The sequence below is a fragment of the Anoplolepis gracilipes genome, chromosome 5 (genome assembly GCF_047496725.1).
Source record: "Anoplolepis gracilipes chromosome 5, ASM4749672v1, whole genome shotgun sequence".
Taxonomy (NCBI): Eukaryota; Metazoa; Arthropoda; class Insecta; order Hymenoptera; family Formicidae; genus Anoplolepis; species Anoplolepis gracilipes.
In genome coordinates, this window is record NC_132974.1 from 12,943,527 (window position 1) to 12,962,033 (window position 18,507).

At 32.0% G+C, this 18,507-nt stretch overlaps 4 protein-coding genes across 6 annotated transcripts; all 4 read right to left on the reverse strand.

Moving 5' to 3' along the window:
* Nucleotides 1–2,213: 2,213 nt before the first annotated feature.
* Nucleotides 2,214–5,362, reverse strand: LOC140666407 (CLIP domain-containing serine protease HP8-like). Its single transcript, XM_072893571.1, has 3 exons — nt 5,143–5,362; nt 3,254–3,664; nt 2,214–3,014 (listed from the first exon to the last, which is right to left on the reverse strand). The coding sequence occupies exons 1-3, from the start codon at nt 5,204–5,206 to the stop codon at nt 2,302–2,304; spliced, it is 1,188 nt and encodes a 395-aa protein (XP_072749672.1). The 5' UTR covers nt 5,207–5,362; the 3' UTR covers nt 2,214–2,301.
* A 2,558-nt stretch (nt 5,363–7,920) lies between these two features.
* On the reverse strand, nt 7,921–11,636 carry LOC140666408 (melanization protease 1-like). Its single transcript, XM_072893572.1, has 6 exons — nt 11,305–11,636; nt 10,979–11,048; nt 10,359–10,596; nt 9,854–10,044; nt 9,453–9,551; nt 7,921–8,494 (listed from the first exon to the last, which is right to left on the reverse strand). Exons 1-6 carry the CDS (start codon nt 11,320–11,322, stop codon nt 8,172–8,174), a joined length of 939 nt encoding a protein of 312 aa, XP_072749673.1. The 5' UTR covers nt 11,323–11,636; the 3' UTR covers nt 7,921–8,171.
* A 1,106-nt stretch (nt 11,637–12,742) lies between these two features.
* On the reverse strand, nt 12,743–14,378 carry LOC140666409 (splicing regulator SDE2). Its single transcript, XM_072893573.1, has 3 exons — nt 14,135–14,378; nt 13,002–13,801; nt 12,743–12,895 (listed from the first exon to the last, which is right to left on the reverse strand). Exons 1-2 carry the CDS (start codon nt 14,234–14,236, stop codon nt 13,004–13,006), a joined length of 900 nt encoding a protein of 299 aa, XP_072749674.1. The 5' UTR covers nt 14,237–14,378; the 3' UTR covers nt 12,743–12,895; nt 13,002–13,003.
* A 550-nt stretch (nt 14,379–14,928) lies between these two features.
* On the reverse strand, nt 14,929–18,443 carry Sgf11 (SAGA associated factor 11kDa). 3 transcript variants are annotated; one of them, XM_072892931.1, is made up of 4 exons: nt 18,249–18,443; nt 17,551–17,851; nt 16,633–16,984; nt 14,929–16,085 (listed from the first exon to the last, which is right to left on the reverse strand). In XM_072892931.1, the coding sequence occupies exons 3-4, from the start codon at nt 16,847–16,849 to the stop codon at nt 15,256–15,258; spliced, it is 1,047 nt and encodes a 348-aa protein (XP_072749032.1). In that variant the 5' UTR covers nt 16,850–16,984; nt 17,551–17,851; nt 18,249–18,443; the 3' UTR covers nt 14,929–15,255. The 3 variants fall into 3 exon arrangements, with proteins under 3 accessions (XP_072749032.1, XP_072749034.1, XP_072749033.1); XM_072892933.1 differs by lacking the exons at nt 17,551–17,851; nt 18,249–18,443 and adding an exon at nt 17,379–17,529; XM_072892932.1 differs by lacking the exons at nt 17,551–17,851; nt 18,249–18,443 and adding an exon at nt 17,326–17,525.
* Nucleotides 18,444–18,507: the final 64 nt, after the last annotated feature.

Genomic DNA, 18,507 nt, shown 5'->3' on the forward strand with positions numbered 1-18,507 from the left:
TCTTTCTCTTCTTTAATTTAAAAGATATCTGTTTTTAATTAAGATCAGTTTTTCTTCTTCCCTATGTTCTTTTTTTAAATAAATCCTATATTGCTGTCTGCTGAAATTTTTGAGCTTTAATCATGTTTATATTTTTTTTCACAGACTTAAATACTGCTTTAATATTGTTTTACAACGAGTATAGATTAGAAAAAAGACATTTTTGTTGGTAAATTCGCGTAAGAATGTCGCACATAATCGTGACGATGCCTATTCTAAATATAATAATATAAACAATTTATTATATAAATTGAGTAAATATTAAATAGCATACATGATTAAAATAACTAATTTAGCAAAAAAGTAATGGAAAAATACAAAAAATATTTTAAAAAGTGTCATAAAATGTTATAATTATTTCACGAAATATGCTATCTTTAACGTGTTTAACAATTATCCTCATTCAAAAGATAATAATTCCAAATTATTTCACAATAAATAAATCGAGAATCGATGACGCGAATCTTGTAATCGTCAGAAATTCCTAGAACATAGCTGCGTGATCGAAAGCACATTGTGTATTATTCTGTTGACTGTATGTATGTACGTACAATTTCACTTTTATTACTGTTTATCTTTGAGGAAAGTTAGTTAATAATGTCAGTATTTTCCTTTATTTACTTGTCATTTATCAAAAATAGCACCGTCTTTTAGCTCATTATATGAGTTCTTGAATTTTACTTTCTTGTAATCTCGTAAAACTTGAACAAAATTTGGCAAAAATTGATTTCTTCTTCTTAAAATAAAGTAAAAATTTGAAATATTTAAAAAATATTTAAAAAATATCTATAAAAAACATAATATTGAAAATAATAATAATTAAAACAAAACAATTACTTAAAATATTGTGATACAAATATTTCCTAATGATAATTATATTAATTTTATTTACATATAAAATATATAAATTATATTTTTTCAGCGTATATTAATTGACATATTCTTTTTTTTCTAAATCTTATTCTAGCAACTATGTGTTAATCACTGACATTAGAATGAAGTATTAGTTGGCGTTATCGCATTAAAGCCTTGATTTCAAATTTGCGTAGTGTAAAGATTATTGTAATGCCTTGCATTAATAGGTCAATTTTCTTAATGACCCATGCGCATTGATAACCCCGAGGCAAATATCGAATATACGTAATCGTCAACGTAATTGTTCGCGACAACATTAACTGTAAGTTTTGTCATTTTCCTTGAAATAAAATGTAATCAACAGAAAATTAATATCAATTTATTTTACATTAAATAAAAAACTTCTTTGATAGAAAACAAATATTTCAGGTAATATCGCAATCTACTGACGATAATAAATATTTTTACGTGAAACGTAATAAAAATCAAAGATCTGACATCACAACATAGTTATATAGCATACAACATGCATCGAAAATATGTCTTCAAAAACGAAAAACATTTCATTGTACTTGCGTTTGCATATAATTATTTTAATTTTCATTTATATGGTTTTCAATCTACTCTATATATATCTAATGATAAATGTTAGAAGAAAAGAAATTATTGAAAGAATATTAAATGTAAAATGTATAAAATATAATATATATATATATATACACGAGAAAAAGAAAAAAGCAAAACTTGATTAAAACAATACATTTTAAGAAAAAATTTTATTTATTTTTTTTAATGGATCACTGTTAAAAATTTAAAAAACTTATTTTAGTATTGTACATACGCCTTAGATTCAAACATTTTCAATTTATTGATTATTAATATTGCAAAGTTTTAAATATATACAATAAACTGCACTTTATTTAAATAAAATGTACAAATGTATTTGATAGCATTGTTATAAATATATATACTATTATAAATGCAGATAAAATGAGCAATTAATATCACTTATTGTTAGCTATAATTTCTTTCTAGTATCGAGTATATTTATGGGATATTAGATAATACACACTGATTAATTTTACAATACAGTCAAAGATATGAAATTTTGATTATTACACAATATCGAGTAACATTTGTCTCATTAATGCATAACACACTTATTATAACGATTAAAAATTTATTTTCATCCATTCTTCTCATTAATTTTGTCAAAGAAATTATCTTTACACGTTACTCGATTTTAAGGCAGAGATGAATATTTGTTAAACTCTAATTAATCCTATAAACGCAACTTTACAAAATACGTTGGTCTTCTCATTTTAATTCCATCTCTGAATTCAATCCCTCGAAAGAGTCTTTGAATGACATTCAGAAAAATAACTTCCTTTGTATACGACGTTTATATTAGGGTCTCAGTTTACTAACGATCCAGGGAACAAAGTCTATTACCCTGGTATAGACGCCAGGCCACCCTTGCATGCCGCAGGGTGACGGTCCAAAGGAAACGACGCCCACGGCGGCCCACCTGCCGGTGCCGTCGGCGAGTCTCTCGACGGTCATGAGAGGACCGCCGGAATCACCTCGACACGAATCCTTGCCCCTCTGACCGCCCGCGCAGACCTGTCCGTAGCCTAGACGGACACCAGCGTTGCTGTAGGTCTGATCGCACTGATCCTTGTCCGCCAACGGTAACGCCAACTTCAACTTGACGTTGGACACCGAACGGGACTCCGTCTTGCCCCAGCCGGCCACGACGAGTCTGCCCTCCATCGACGAGTTGGACGGCAGGCAGATAGGCTTGATGAAGGTGGTGAACGCCACGTTGCGACTGAGACGCAGCAGTGCGATGTCGTAGCGTTGGTCCCGCGACTGCGGCCGGTACTCCTCGTGAGCGATTTGCTCCTCCACGCCCACGGTGATTGGATCGTCGGCGCACACCTCGCTGTCCTCGCTGTCCTGTATGCAGTCCCGTTCAGTGTCGGTGTTGTATTCGCCCAGACGGACGCTGATCAGCCGCCAGTTGGGCGGTAGATCCTTGCCCTTGATGCAATGGGCGGCGGTGAGGATGTAGCGCTTATTGATCAGGACACCGCCACATGCTGTCGTCCTGCCGTTGGCTGCAACGGTCATTAGGAAAATATTTGATAAATATTCTGTTTAGGGGAGGCAACTCCAATGACCTTGACGTCGACATATGTTATCAAAGTCATTTTGTTCGAAAGTGGAGCCTCCCACTTTCGGAGAATTTTTACCAAATATTTAATGAATAATTGATAATAGAATAATTAATTTCTATCCTCCGGCATCTTCTAAGACATCTTGCTTTGGATTTTTTTTTCTTTTTTTTTACACTCACGTTTCTGATACTCCAACAGGGCCATCCAGGGGAATTCGTCGAGCTCGGTGCGTTCGCCGCCGACGATCCTCTGCGACAGGTCCCGGCCGCAGTCGCTCGGCAGCAACGGGTTGTTGGCAAGATCAACCTGTTGGGTGTCCTCGTTGGATGACGAGGTAGGTGGCTGTCGATTCAATCCTTGCTGCGAAGATCCGGGATTCGTCACGGTGCCGCTCGGACGGGTATTGATATTCGTGCTGCTTATGCAGCACACCTGCGGAGTCATGCCGTCGAAGCCGCAGTGATTGCGCCTCAGGTAGGCGATCGCTTGTTCGCGCGATTGCTGCAGGATGGTGGCCACCGTCGAACACTCGCGCGCGGATATACACGTGCCTACCTGGCCGTCAGCTCTGCACTCCGTCCGCGAGTTTTCTGTTGAGAAATCAGAAGGAGAAATGAGTTGTTTTTAAATAAAAGCAATATTAAAATATAATCAATTATGTATCATATGTTAATATTAGAATCGCAGGTGAGGTTTTTTATTTTTTATCCAACTTTAACATGTAACTTTAAATGTAACGCGATGAATTAAAATGAATTAATTTCGTCTTATGTTAAGAAAAATAATAGGTAAAAGGATTTCGCATTATTGAATAGTCTGCGCAAAAAATTATTTCGAAATAAGTGCTAATAATTTTGCATAATTAATTTATTAGTTGTTCTATAGCGGCTAGTCATCTGTTTAGTATATAATATATATTTACAATTCCATATATTTATATAATGTCCAATTTTTTGCCTAATCTAATAATAAATATTATAATAATTACAGAGATAATTGTATTATTTATGATATATTACTGATATAATTTAATTTACAAAATTTACATATAAAACAATATAGAGTTGATTATTATTAATGATGATGATACATACATATGTGCGCATATATATGCAATATTATATATAAACTCTATTATCTATGAATAATCTCTCCAAGAAATATTTGTAAATCAGGAGATTCTAAGATTTATTGATACGCGCGAAATCAAATAAATGTGATCTACGCATGTCGCTTTTGTTGATATATCTGTCTGCTGAATCTAGCCATTAATTCTATGACGTAATGCAAAATAATACCGCGTATGATACGAGAGGCAATCGATGGGAAACCGGCATTTAGCCTTTGATTTCGCGGAAGCGCTTCATAAATTAATAACTAATAATATCGCGAACTCAGATAGTCACACAATTATGCTTCCACCAAGGATTAAAACAAAATTTGAGATACATGAGCAATTGTAACGAAGTTTCAGGTATTTTATCAATATGTGTTGATACTATAATACGTGTGATATATACAGTATATATATTCAGTATTGATCTTGGATACAATTAATTAATTTTTTTATTTTCTTTCATGGTGCACATCAAATAGAAAAAAAATATTACGAAAATTATGCATATTATTGAGATTATAAGCAAACGCATGTTATAAATTGAAGAATTTTTACATGATAACTTGTTGGAAATTGCAATTATGATTGATTTCAACATTGATCAGAAAAAACTGTGATTATTTTTTTTAAAGAATTTTAAATGGCCTGCGTAATATCAAATAATACGTGAATTTAAACCTCTATTAAATTCATGTTCTTTTTTAACTTTATTTACCATAAACTGATTTAATTGAATCAGCAATAAAACAAGCCTCTCTTGATTTTGCCTTTTCTGGAAGATCAGAAGATCTTCTGGACTTTACGATACCTTCAATATATTTTCTAGAGAGGAAATTATTCTAGGAAAAAATGTACGGAAGAATTAAATAAATTTTAATTGATTATAAACATTCAGCTTTTTTTTTAAATTAATATCGACATTGTAGCTTACATTTCAAAAAATCTACTTACGCGCATTGATACTGACGATCAACAATGCCAGTAACTTGAAAGACATCAAGGCCGACGTCGGCATCCTCGGTGAATATTATTATTTAATTTTGCTATTATCAAACAAAGTTCCGAAGGACAATCACAGCGCACTTTGACAGCGAAGACTCGATTTCGCGCAGCTTCTTTCGTTTTATGCCTTCGTGGCTGAAGACCAGGACACCAACTGACAGTAGTGCCTATGATAAAGTAACCGGAGCCAGGGTCAACAACTATCCCCACCACTACTGTCAACAGGCTTCGTCTAGCTAATTAGCAGGGGCGGAGCAATTCGAGAGGAATTATCGGAAAATTAGCGCCTTCATCACACAATTAGAGTATATATTTCGACAAAAAAAATATTACAGAGAATAAAATCCTTTCGAATAATTTTAGTTTTATTAAAATTTCTCTTTCATATTTATTGTATTTTATTGTTTTTATTGTATTTATTTTTCATTTATTATACGTTATATATATTTTCTTTCTCGAGACTTCCGTGATTCTTTTTCGTATAAATCAGAATTACAATGACAGATGCGATTTATTTGAGAACGATGTGAAATTAATATAGCCTGTATTAATGTTGCCTCTGATGACTTTTACAACCTCATGATTGGGATTTCCCTACGTAATATCGCAACCAATCCGCTCCTGATTTCTTAACCGGTGGCGATTTCCTTGTTGCTTCTTCTTGCTTTCTTGCCAGACCCGCAGAAACTAGTAATTTTCAAAAATAACTTTCAGTATATTTAAATGCTAACATTATAATGCTTATTCTTTCTGTTCATAATTTTATATGTATAACGTAACACACAGATAGAGCTTTATGTACTTTCAATATTTATGTAAGTTTAGTAAATTATTTTTTAATTTATTTATTTCAGTTCTTTATCGATTTGTCATAATTTTAACATGTGAAATATATGAAATTGGCATATGGAATGTTTGGAATATTCAAAAATATTATCTGCTTGGAATGTTCAAAAATCTTATCTGGAGATCTGGAGACTTTTTTTATGCGTGGATCCTGATTTTCCTTCTTCCTTCCACGACACAGACTTTTAGAGAACCTGTTTACTCGCGAATTCATGATGTTAATATATATATTTAAAACTGTTTTGATTTTATCATCAATAAATTCTACCGTAAAATTAATCTTTCAATTGTAGGCAGAAATATTACGATTATGAACTCGATGTAAACACACACACACACACAAATGTATATTTTTTTTATCAATATCGTTAAATATAAAATCAATAATTCTCGAATAGCCATTTGATATCTTAATACGCGTTATGTTATAACGCATAATTCATAGTTGCATAATGTTATAATATTATTATAATATATATAATATATTATTATAATATATATTATTATAATATATATAATATATATAGTTTATAAAAGCTTTAAAACGCATATGAATATTTGTCAATAAAACTATAAAGCTTTCTGCACTTTAAAGACATAAAAACCGTATTATGTTGATTAAAATAACAATAAAATATCGTATGGTTCAACATTTTACGGTATATAATTTCTTCTCACGCTGAGAAACTTTGCCTTGTATGTTAAAAATCCAGAAAACATTTCAAAACATGCACAGAAAAAAGATTGTATCGAATGTTCCAACAGCATTTAGATTTACGATTAAAACTCTGTATATTTCCAATACTGTTGCCGTTAATAGTCACGGTCGCGAGCGCTTCCGTGAAAAAATGATTCAATCCTCAACAGATTTAATTTTAAAGAAAAAATCGAAGTTCTCCGCAATGTTGCGTGCGTGATCGAGGGTAATCTAAATCATATAATGTGAAACGGAAATACTTCTTGGTATATTCAATGTTAATGTGTAACACAATCTCGTGGAAAAAATCAAATATTGTGATCGTGATTTACACCAAAATCGTAATGTTTCTAATTTAAGTATATATGTATGTATATATATATGTATGTATATATATATATATATATATATATATATATATATAGAGGGTGTCTTGTAATTGATGAAAAACCTGTTAATGGCATATTCTTGAGATCATTTGGAGTCGATTTTTCCTCAGCGAAAAAAAATATCGAAGGACGTCATCAATTTTTGCAAGTTTCCAATTTTTGTTATATATCTTTGTAATTATATAAGCTTTAAATTAAAATTCTATTAAAGTAAACTCTATCTGAAATTAACTAAAGAATGTAGTTTTAGTAATTTTTTGACTCCAAAAAGTTTAGTTTGCGAAAAGCGCCTTTTTTTCAATTACTTATAAGCTTGGAAATAATTGATGCCTCGACATTTTCGCTGAGGAAAAATTATTTCTAAATGATCTGAAGAATCTGTCATTGGCAGGTTTTCACCAGTAACAGGACACCCTGTATATATATATATATATATATATATATATATATATATATGTAATACATTTAAATCTATTTGAATAAATTCTAATAGAATTATAGATTTAACGTTTAATTTATTCCCACGTGGCTTACTAATCAATTACTTCCATAAATAATTAAACGATTGGATAATTGCAGATTTTGCAAAAGTTCTGGGAGATTACTGGATTATTAAATGTGGTTTCTACAGTCATCTTTCGAGAATAATTGCTTCTAAACGATCGAACGCTTGCAGAATGAGAAATTTTCTGGTTTTTTGTGAACTGACTAAATGTGTGTGTGTGTGTAACAAAATAATATGATTCCCATCGTCTACTTTTATTTTCAGACTTTAATTATAATTTTCTAATAACACAGTTTAATTAATAGTGTTTAATAACATAGCAATTTTCACACATTTAAGATAATTAACGTCACAAATTCTTATCAATTATATACGAGATATCTTCTCGACAAGCTCACTATCGCGACGATATCCTAAATAAAAATGACTGCACTCCTAAATAAAATTATTTTAAACACTAAACTCTTTTCTTTTCACGACAAAATAAAAAATTTAATTCGAACAATCCCGTTATTTTCTCAATCTGACAACGAGGGTTATTTCACGGGGAAATGTTTTGCAGGATCCATGGGATATATGCAGCGACCTTGCTGTAGATGGCTGGTGTCGTGAATGAGCCGCAGGCCTTTGCGCCGAAGGAGACGATGCCGATAAAATAATATCTAGGCGGTCCATTCAGGCTCTGCACCTTCATTAAGGGTCCACCGCTGTCACCGCCGCAAGAGTCCTCGCCAACGACGCCGCCCGCGCACATCTGCTGTTGCCCCGATAACTCCGTGAAGCTTTTAAAGGATTTTATACATCTACCCATCTCGAGAACCGGCAACTTAAGCGTCTGCAGGATTATGCTGGACTTCGGGTTGTCTATCGACAATGACAAAAAATTCAAATTGAAGGTAAACGCTCAGAAAAATATTTTGCTAACGTAGATATTTCTAGATGTCTCAATTAAAATTTGTCGCTACTTTTTGTATCTGTTAGAATATTGTTTGTCACGTATAGAATTTATAGTAGCAATATTCTAGCAATACCTCTAGAAAATTTAAATCCCATTGCCAAATATTAATCACAGATATAATTGTCCTTGACAATAGGCCTTAAAGATATAGGCATTGCGGACAAATTTTCCATCTAAATTACACTAATAGTACAGATATAAATTCTGTCTCTGTCATTTAAATTGATTAAGTGCAAAATATATGCAGTATCACAGTATTTGCTAATAATTTATCTGTTTCAGTTAATTTTTTAGAAAATTTTTGTCGAAGTTGCAAGATCATTTTTTTGAGTGCATATTTATTTCTATATTCATAAACTTTTATTTTAATTTGTCTTTTTAGATATAAAAATCCAGAAATATAATTATCGTTTTATTCTCTTATAATTTTTTTATTGAAGCATTTGTAAATTTAATCCTTTTTATCCTTTCATACAATACTTTTTTCTTATTTCACACTTAAAAGGTAAAAGAACTCTTACATTGTATGTATCGTGCAAAAAATAGTCATTTTGAGAATTACATTAGTATTTTTCTTTTTATATACACGATGACATTGGTTCATTAATCATTTTTTGAGTGTAAGTATGAGACCCAATTGATCTAATGCGAGTCCAGGAACTTGCATCAAAGGATTCTTAAAAAAATATTTTGATTTATTTTAAACCTTCTTCAATGATTATAAAAAAAGAGAAAAAAGAGACTAGGTATATATTTTTTATTTAAAATGGTGTTTAGGGTTGCAGATAGAGAAGCAAAAATCTGAAGTTAAAATGTTAAATATTTAGTATTTTTTTAATTTAGATTTCGCGAAAATATACTTACTGATATCGTATATACCCCAACCTGCGACTTCCGCTATCTCGCCAATAAAGCTTTTCCTCATAAGTTCACCGCTCATCATACATATCGGCTTCACGAATTCTGTAGATTGCAACAAACAAATATATTATTTAATTTTTAACAACAAAGGTATTAAATATGACTAGGCAAAATTATAATTTTCGTGTTATGTTTAAGAAGAATTCAACATAAATTTAATAGAAATGTAATATTTATTTATTTTGTAATACTTATAATACTTATATTCACAAGAAGTTTAAGTAGAAAATCTAATTTTCTTTAAAAAAAAAATTTGAAGATAAATGTCATCGATTAATCAGTCGTCCATTAATCAATTGTGAACGCGCGCGCAATTATTAAGCTTAATTTATTTATATACTCACCATTATAAACCGCCGGTTGGTTTAATCGTATTATAGCTATATCATGCTTGAACGGCGGCTTATTATAATCTTTGTGACTGATTATCGATTTCGGTATAAAATCTTGCACTGGCTCCGCACAATATTCGCGTGCGCAATCGGGATTAGTCAGGGTGTTGTGCTCGCCCAGACGGATTCCTCTGACAATGAAACTTAGCGAGATATATATATTCTTTATATATATATATATATATATATAATAAAATATATAACAATTATAATAAATTATAATTACAAAATAAAAGAAGTTTAAAATAAAATCTTTTTCTAATTAAAAATCCACAAGTATTTGACATTTTTATTATAAAGAATTAACAAATCGTGAAGCCATTATTTCTCGAATTAATCCTTTAACGACTGAATAAAAAGCTCTTCACGTGACTTTTGATCAGCACAATCAAAAAGAAATCTTTTAATCGATTCAAATATTTTTTTCTTCTTTTAATTATTGCGATTGTTTACATACTCATCGGGCAGATTCTCCACGCAATGAGCTGCGGTGACTACATATAGCCGATTAATCAAGGTGCCGCCACATCTGTAGCTTAATTCGTCGGTGGAGCCAGGTTTGCCATATCCTATCCTCGCGAGCCAAGGATACGCGCCGAGGCTGGCATTCTTGCCTCCGATAATGCGATCGGTGTTGGAATTGCCGCATCTTTTGTGCTCCAGCAACAACCAGCCAGGATGTTTCGTTACATCAACTACGCGATCATTAAATTGACTGTATAGTATCGCGCTCTTAATAAAAATCTATTTCGAAATTTAGTGGAATTTTCTTCAGAAAAGCTTTATTCCACGAAGGATTACTATACATCTTATATTTATTTAAAAAATATTTATCTAGAATATTTTTGGAAATTTTTTTTTTATTTGCGTTTATAAATATTTTATTAAAGATAATCTTGAAGTTTTTTACAGATTCTGTTTTTGTAGAGTACGTGCTACAGATTATACTGAAGAAAATTCTAATTGCTACCTTTATTTTAATTATTTTTATTTGCATAATGTACGAATTTTTTATATTTCTCACAATTTTTCTTCCATATATATTAAGAAATTTTTAATTATCGAAAACTTACTTACTGGAAAATGTTATGGAAATACCGTAGAAAAATACAAGATACCATAATAAATATCGCATCCTGTCTGAAAGCTAAAAACAAGTAAGGAAGAATCAAATAGATTTTTTGCACAATATTTTAAAGTATTGTGTAGAAGAAACTGCATACTTTTTTTGTTTATTTTTTTCTCTCTTGTTGCATCTACAACTTATCATAAATTATTTTTTCTCACACAAGTAAAATTATAAGCAAAAAAATTATAGATAGCTAAATTGATTTATATGACTGTTACGTAAACTTTTATATCGTTTTATCAATATTTGGCATTTCGGAATTATTTATTCTTACCGAAAATTGTGGCGGCATTATACAGAAAGCTATGCACCAGAATCCTCCTTCTGACAATTGTTATACTCTAACTACGTGCAGTAGCTATCGCTTAATTCGCTTTATTCTCCTACAGGTATGCCCACGCAACCTTATCTCTACCGTAAAATATGCATTATGGCTTTGCCGATAAATCTTTTTAATTCGCTCTCTACTAATCTGGCTTATAATATTAATTCTGATTCATTGATTCTGATCTGGCTTATAATGTTAATTCTTTGATTCATTGATTTGCCAAATCTATTTCAGGAAAAACAGAAAAGAATTATACGTCCATAAAAAATACGCTAATCTTTTTCCAATTTTTTTATTATATGTATGGATATTAAAATATGTATCAAGAATTTAATATATTTAAATTTAAATCACTGTTATATATTTATAAAGTGAATAAAATGTGAATGTCTATTGCACGCGAATTTGTTGTCAAATGCCAATGTGGGATTCTGTTAAGCAAATCAAGATGCTAAAAAACAGAGTGGATTGGAATTTGATAAAATGGCTTTCGTAGGTAAAACTTCTATGTCTTTGCCATCCCTGAATTTACACAAAACTCATACAAAATCTAAAAATTGTAACAACACGTCAATTGCTGAAAGGGTAAATATCACTTAAGATAAAATGCAAGATTATAAACTGATGTAAAAAAATACGATCTGACAATTACGTTGGCTTTATAGCCTATGTTTGGTAAAACTTGCTGTAAACCTTGTATCGGTATTTGTCCACGAACTTTAGGAACATGTAAGTACTGTATGTATTATATTTTAATTTCTTTATATATATAAATATAATATCTAATAGTAGAGAAATATATTTCTCTTAAAAAAAATTTGATATGTCTAATTTAGAGAGATAAGATAAAATTTTAATTTCCTAATTTTTTATAGGTTTTTTTCATATCTTATTTTATATCTCTATATAATTTACTCTTTATAATTAACTTTATATTTAAAATTTGTTATAGGTTATATTATTTTTACTTGATAGATTGTAATTCTTAATAGATGTTACAAATAAAGCACTATCACGAACTTGGCGAAGCCGTGGAAAGAACGATAATTTTATTTTTATTGGCGTGAGATATATTATGGAATTGTATCAAAGGACGAATGATAATGATTTCTTAAGATCAATCATCGCATCAGCGATTTTATTCGCAATCGGAATAAAACTCACTGGAGAAATGAATGCTTGGAATTTATCACAGACTGTTAATCGATAAAACCGGAGGTTTTAAAAGAATTCAAGTACATTAAAATTTGTTTAGTATAATTTATAAATCACAAAAAAAAAAAAAAAAAAAAAATAAAATTCTTGAATCTTTTATTTATGAATCTGTATTATATTATCTCTATATATATTATCAAGATGCTAAAAAACATATAATCAAAATATATATAATCAAAATGATTTATTAATGTATTCAAAATTCCTTATTCAATCTGCTACATTCTTTTTATTTCCTACAATAGTGTCATCATCACAGAAAATGAATCTCAGTTTGACGGGACGTAGTAAAAAGTAACACTGTGAAACAATCAACTCAAATCTAAAAAAGATGTAAATATAATTAAAAAATAATCTTACTTTGTCTTTTTTATTTATTTCTTTTAAGTTCTTTTTATTAAATTAATATTTATAATTCTATTACATACTTTTATTTCTCAACAACGGTTTCTTCTGTAGAATCTATATGTTGATCCTCAGGACTTTCTGTAGAATTGGTAATACATTTTGCATCAGCTGACTTATTACTTGAAACTTTACAGTTTATCTCATTATCAGTCAATGACTCAGAATGTTCACTTTCCATTTTGTCAATACTTTCACTATTCTTTCCAGTATCACTGGAATTTCCACTATCAATCGACATTTGTTGTTCTATCTTGCTGTTTTTAGTGGCTAATGTATTATTTTCATCACTGCCATCACTGTCATCTGAAGTATCTTCAAATTCATCTGAATCAATCTCCAAATCTAATATAGTCTTGCGTTTATTTGGTCGATCATCTTTTTCCAATTTTCTCTTAATGCCCGATGTGGTAGCAATTTTGAAACCTTCTTCGACCGCGTTTTCGACTTTCTCTGGTAACTTCGCTCTCTCCTGTTCGTAACGCTGATCTTTGAATTCGTGTTTTGGTTCAGCGCACAGTTTCTCAAGCTTCTTCTTCTTGCGCTCTGCTGCCTCATCGTATCTCTTGGTCTGTTTCTCGATCCAAGCCTTCAGTCTTTTCTCCTCATTTATGTCGCGTAATCTGCGACCACTTAGATCTCTGCAAGCCTCGCGATTCGTGGTTTTCTCTATTTGTGCACCTATCGCCCGCAACATGGAACCAAAACCACCTTTGCCACCCAACAACCTTGGAACAATAGTTGCACAGCCACTCGTGCAAATATTGTCTTTCTGCATAAGTCGGCCATTATGTACGATGTAATATTGATCCCGCAAAAGACCCTGAATAATAACATGATATTCATATAAATATAAACATGTAAATATATAAATAAAGATATAAATACGCATATTATAATTATTGTCACATACATGTATGACAATAAATAATTATAATATGCATATATATATAAACGAGATTAAAGATAGTGATAGTTAAGTTTCTTAAATGAGTAATATTATGAAAATATCAACGGCTAAAATATTAAATTCAATTATGTAATGATAAAATTATGATTAAAGTATCTATTAATCTCGCGTATCAGTTTTTGAAAAAAAATTAAAAAAATTTTTTAGGAATGGTAAAGATAGTTTGAGGTTAGTTCTACAACTTACCGTCTCTTCTTCGACTCGTTGCCATAATTCGTGCACTACTATCGGCGTATCAACGATAGAAACGCATTTCCCAGATGCTCCTGCGATTTTTACGTTCAACATTTTTCCTTGAATCGTATAAAATTCGATTTTAGCGGAGCTCCAAAAACTAGTCCGAACTGATGACGCTTTGTCAATATTTGTAATTCGATTCGTGTGTATGCGTGTGTGTGCAGTAGTAGTGAGCCGCTCACCGCTCACAGCCCGTATGACGTATGACGCACACACAAGTGCGAGCCGTGTACACACGTGAGCTCTGCGCATGCTCGGCCACATATACACGGCTCGCGCTTGGTGTGTTAAGTGCAATGGCATTCTTATGCAGGATTCACATTGCGCCCGACATCCAATAGAAGAGCTTGTATTCTAGTGATTCTCAGTAGCAATATTTTGGGATTTAAAAATGAAAGTTTTCTATTGGATATTGGACATAACATAGCGTTTTCAATTAAACGGATTTTAATTTAACTCTAATCAATCAATCACTATTTTATTATGAATTTAAATATTTTATTGGTAGAGACAATGCAATGTCATTAATTACTCTCGGAGCGATTAAAAAAAAACTGTTTTAATTGAAAACGCTATCAAATGTCAAACATAGTGTAATAAAGCACGCTCGTTTTAATGTGCAATTATTTCCATAATTATTAAGAAAATTTTATATCAATATTAATTATTAGTTTATATCAATATAAATTAATTTAATATTAATTAGTAGGAAAATTTTAAGGAATATATATTATTTAAGAAAATTCTTAAAAAGAAATTCTTTATATGTTAAATACATTCACTTTTGTTCAGAAAGAGATCAAAGATGCCAGATACCAATATATATCTGGCGCGTCTTTCGTTGAAACTCTTACAGCTGTTTATTTTTTCTTAAAAATAATTATTATAAAAGAACACTTGGGAGATATTTAGGATTAAGTATTATGCAAACTAACTTCGTCACTATCTCTAGAAAAATCAGACCTCCTTCAAGCTATGTACAGCACATAGGAACATTATCATACAATATTTCTCTGCCGCCGAGAAATTATTCTAGACCGAGGAATAATCTTATATCGTCCCTCCTCGCCTCAGTCTCCCTGTGAGATCGGAGAACCGCGATCGCGCTTCGACGAAGCCTTCCCCTTGCCCTTGGATTTGGTCTCCCGCTTTCGGCTGATAGACGAAGTTGAGGTAGTCGAGGCTGAATCAGCCGGACTAGAGTGACTTGAACCTTCTCGATCCCATCTTGTCAACGTGTCCCGCAGATTCTGGCCCTCACTCTCCTCGTACGTGTCTACGTCGACGTGGAGATTGTCTTGGCTGTTGCCAGTGGAATCCAGGTTGGCGCGTACCTCTTTGCGTTGATCGTCAGTGTGCTGTGGGCATCGAACTGATCTAGTGCATAATTTCTTGGTGTGTTCAGATATAACTCCGCAGATCTGCGTAAGTAACGCTCGCTTGTCCACGAGGGACATGTTCTCGTAATTCGACGGCGAGTTCTCGTTGCTGCTGTGGACGCTGCTGCTGCTGCTGACAATGGTGGTGGTCTCGCCGTTCCTCTGCGAAGAACCGCTGCTGCCAGCGACGCTTCCCTGCTGCTTCTGCTGTTTCCCTGAGCGCTTGCTCACACCGTTGCGATCCTTGCGCGGACGTTTGCGTTTGCTGCCACTATCGTTGGTTAGACTCCAGTCCACGTCGTCATCATTGTCGCTCAATATACCCCCGTAATTGTTCAAGTCTTTGGAGTTATTGGCGATCCGAAGCGATGCTATACGCGAACTATTTCTGCCCATACCAATGCACTTTGCTAAATGGTTAGCGAATATGCACGCAGCAACACTGCGCTCACAATTTGGACAGTTACATTCTTGAGATTTCTTCACTGGGTGTTGACCAAATACATCTAAACCAGGCGAATCTAAAATAGAAATATTTATAACATGTATGTGTGAATATCTGATTATACCAATAGTTCTGTTACTGACTTTGTATAGCATTGTAAAAAAGTACATAATAAAAGATATATATATATATATATATATATATATATATATATATATATAATAAATTCATATTATACATATATTCAATATATTGTATGGTCAGTGGGAAAATGATGTTAATATTTTGATACGAATAATAGTTTAAATAAGAAGCTATTAATATTTTAAATAATACAAGGCAAATATTTGCAGATATTATGCAAAGTCTTCATAAGACTAAACAAAACATTTTTAAAAAAATATTCAAAATATATAGAGTTTACATCAAATAAATAAATTATAAAATTTCATAAAATAATCCTTTTCTATAAAGAGAGTTACATATTTCTAATTATTTTAATTAACATGATTGAACGAAATGTGCTTTAAATCAAGTAACAGTATATTTCAGTAAAAAATTACACATACTAATCAAGATATCAAATTTAAATGTAAACAAAAGTTAGTTATATCTTTACATACCGACAATGGCGTAAGATTCGTCTTCGGGAATGCCCTCTTCAATGTCAGAACTGCCAGTCTTGGTGGTACGATGCATATCAAAAACAAAACCCATTACAACTTCATCTAACAAGTCTTCATAAATCTCCTTTATAGCGCTCTCCACATTTTCTGGTTTATTCATAAAGTCCAGGAAACGTCGATTTAGCTCTTGAATTCTCTCCTCGGTAACAGACATCCTGGTTTCAAAAATAATCAAGTCACTTGTCTCTCGATTTTGATGGATAAACGCCTAAAGAAGTCACTGATAAGACATTGACTGAGCAGCGTACCAACAGCAAAGTTCCAATAGTTTCTGACAGTTGCTGAGCATCTAAGAATTAAAGATATATTTACATTTTTTAGTTATAAAGCAAAATTAATATCTTTGATAAGCAATCGTGTTGACATTAAAATTTAATTTTTTTACATATATGTAAATATTTAAATATATTAATATAAATAGAAAATTTTATTGATAAATTTTTTTTTGACAAACATTGAATATTAACACAAATTTCTTCTTGAAGAAAGTTAATTTTTTATATAAATAAAAAAAATCAGTTGATAAAGAAATTGAAAAGAATATAATCCACGATAAAAACACAAGGAAAGAAGATACATTTTCACACATTTCTCGACTGTTTATAATTACTTTTAAAATTATAAATTTACCACAATTATACTACTTGCACTCCATTAAAATTATTAAGATATTTTCGGGACACCTTGTATATTATGAAACTGTATAACCTAGAAGAGACTAGCGGATCGATAATATAAAATTATTTGCCCAAACACTGTTCAGTAAAAAAAACAGGTGAATAAACAGATATTCTTCAACCAGTACGTCTCATCGACTTTCTGTGGGAAAAAAATACAAAGTAATCATTCGAATACCTGACACCGCTCTCTGTTACGGCTTGTTTACGGGTGACAGCTGCGCGATGACATGCGCGTCACGTCACGACGTGTTCCTGCTCGCGTGAACGACATCGGAGGGATCGAACGACGCGAACAGCGCGTTCGAGGGAACACCTTCCCGGGATTTTTCTCGCACCTGCAATTCTACAGATCGATGGAGAAAGAATCCAATTAATGACAGCTATGCACGCGTGTACTACATGCATTCACGTGCGTCAAGCAGTCCCCCTGTAGATGCACCCAAGTGCAACGAATGCACTTTTGCTCTCTTCTTTCGCTGCGAAACGTGAACTTGTCTCATTTTCGAGAAAGCATAATCAATCGGTATATATTTAATGTATTAATCTAATTATATGTCCTATGATTATTATTAATCATTATTATTGTATCAATTGCATTTCCTACGCTTGAAACGCGGCTGACGTATCCTCGCATTTTGAGGAGAGAAGGAAGAAGGAGAAAAAGTGTAGAAAACGTAATTAAAAAGAAGACCTAAAGTGTACACGTGATATTTTACGTGGAGGTGTCAGCTGATTCTACAGTTCATTTACCGCCGGGGGCCGTGAAAAGAGTACGGAGGAAGAAATCGAAACATTTATTTCAGGTCAAGATGTGGATCAAAAAAAAAATGAGAAAAAGAGATCGAAATAGAAAAAATAAAATTTAGCTCACACCTGCACATGTGACAATAATCGTTCTTTACACACTGTTACAAATCTGTATACAAAATATGATTACACCCGTTATAACAGATGGTACCGTTACTACGATAGAGAAAAAAAGGATACAAATTTTTCTGGCTGCACACTTTTCCGTATATTATTTTTATATTAAAAATGAACTAAGCAACACGCTCGAATTTTGCGTAGAGAAAGAAAGCGGCGGCGGGGGGGGGGGAAATGTAGAACAGTATAAATGTAAATAGAAAAATGA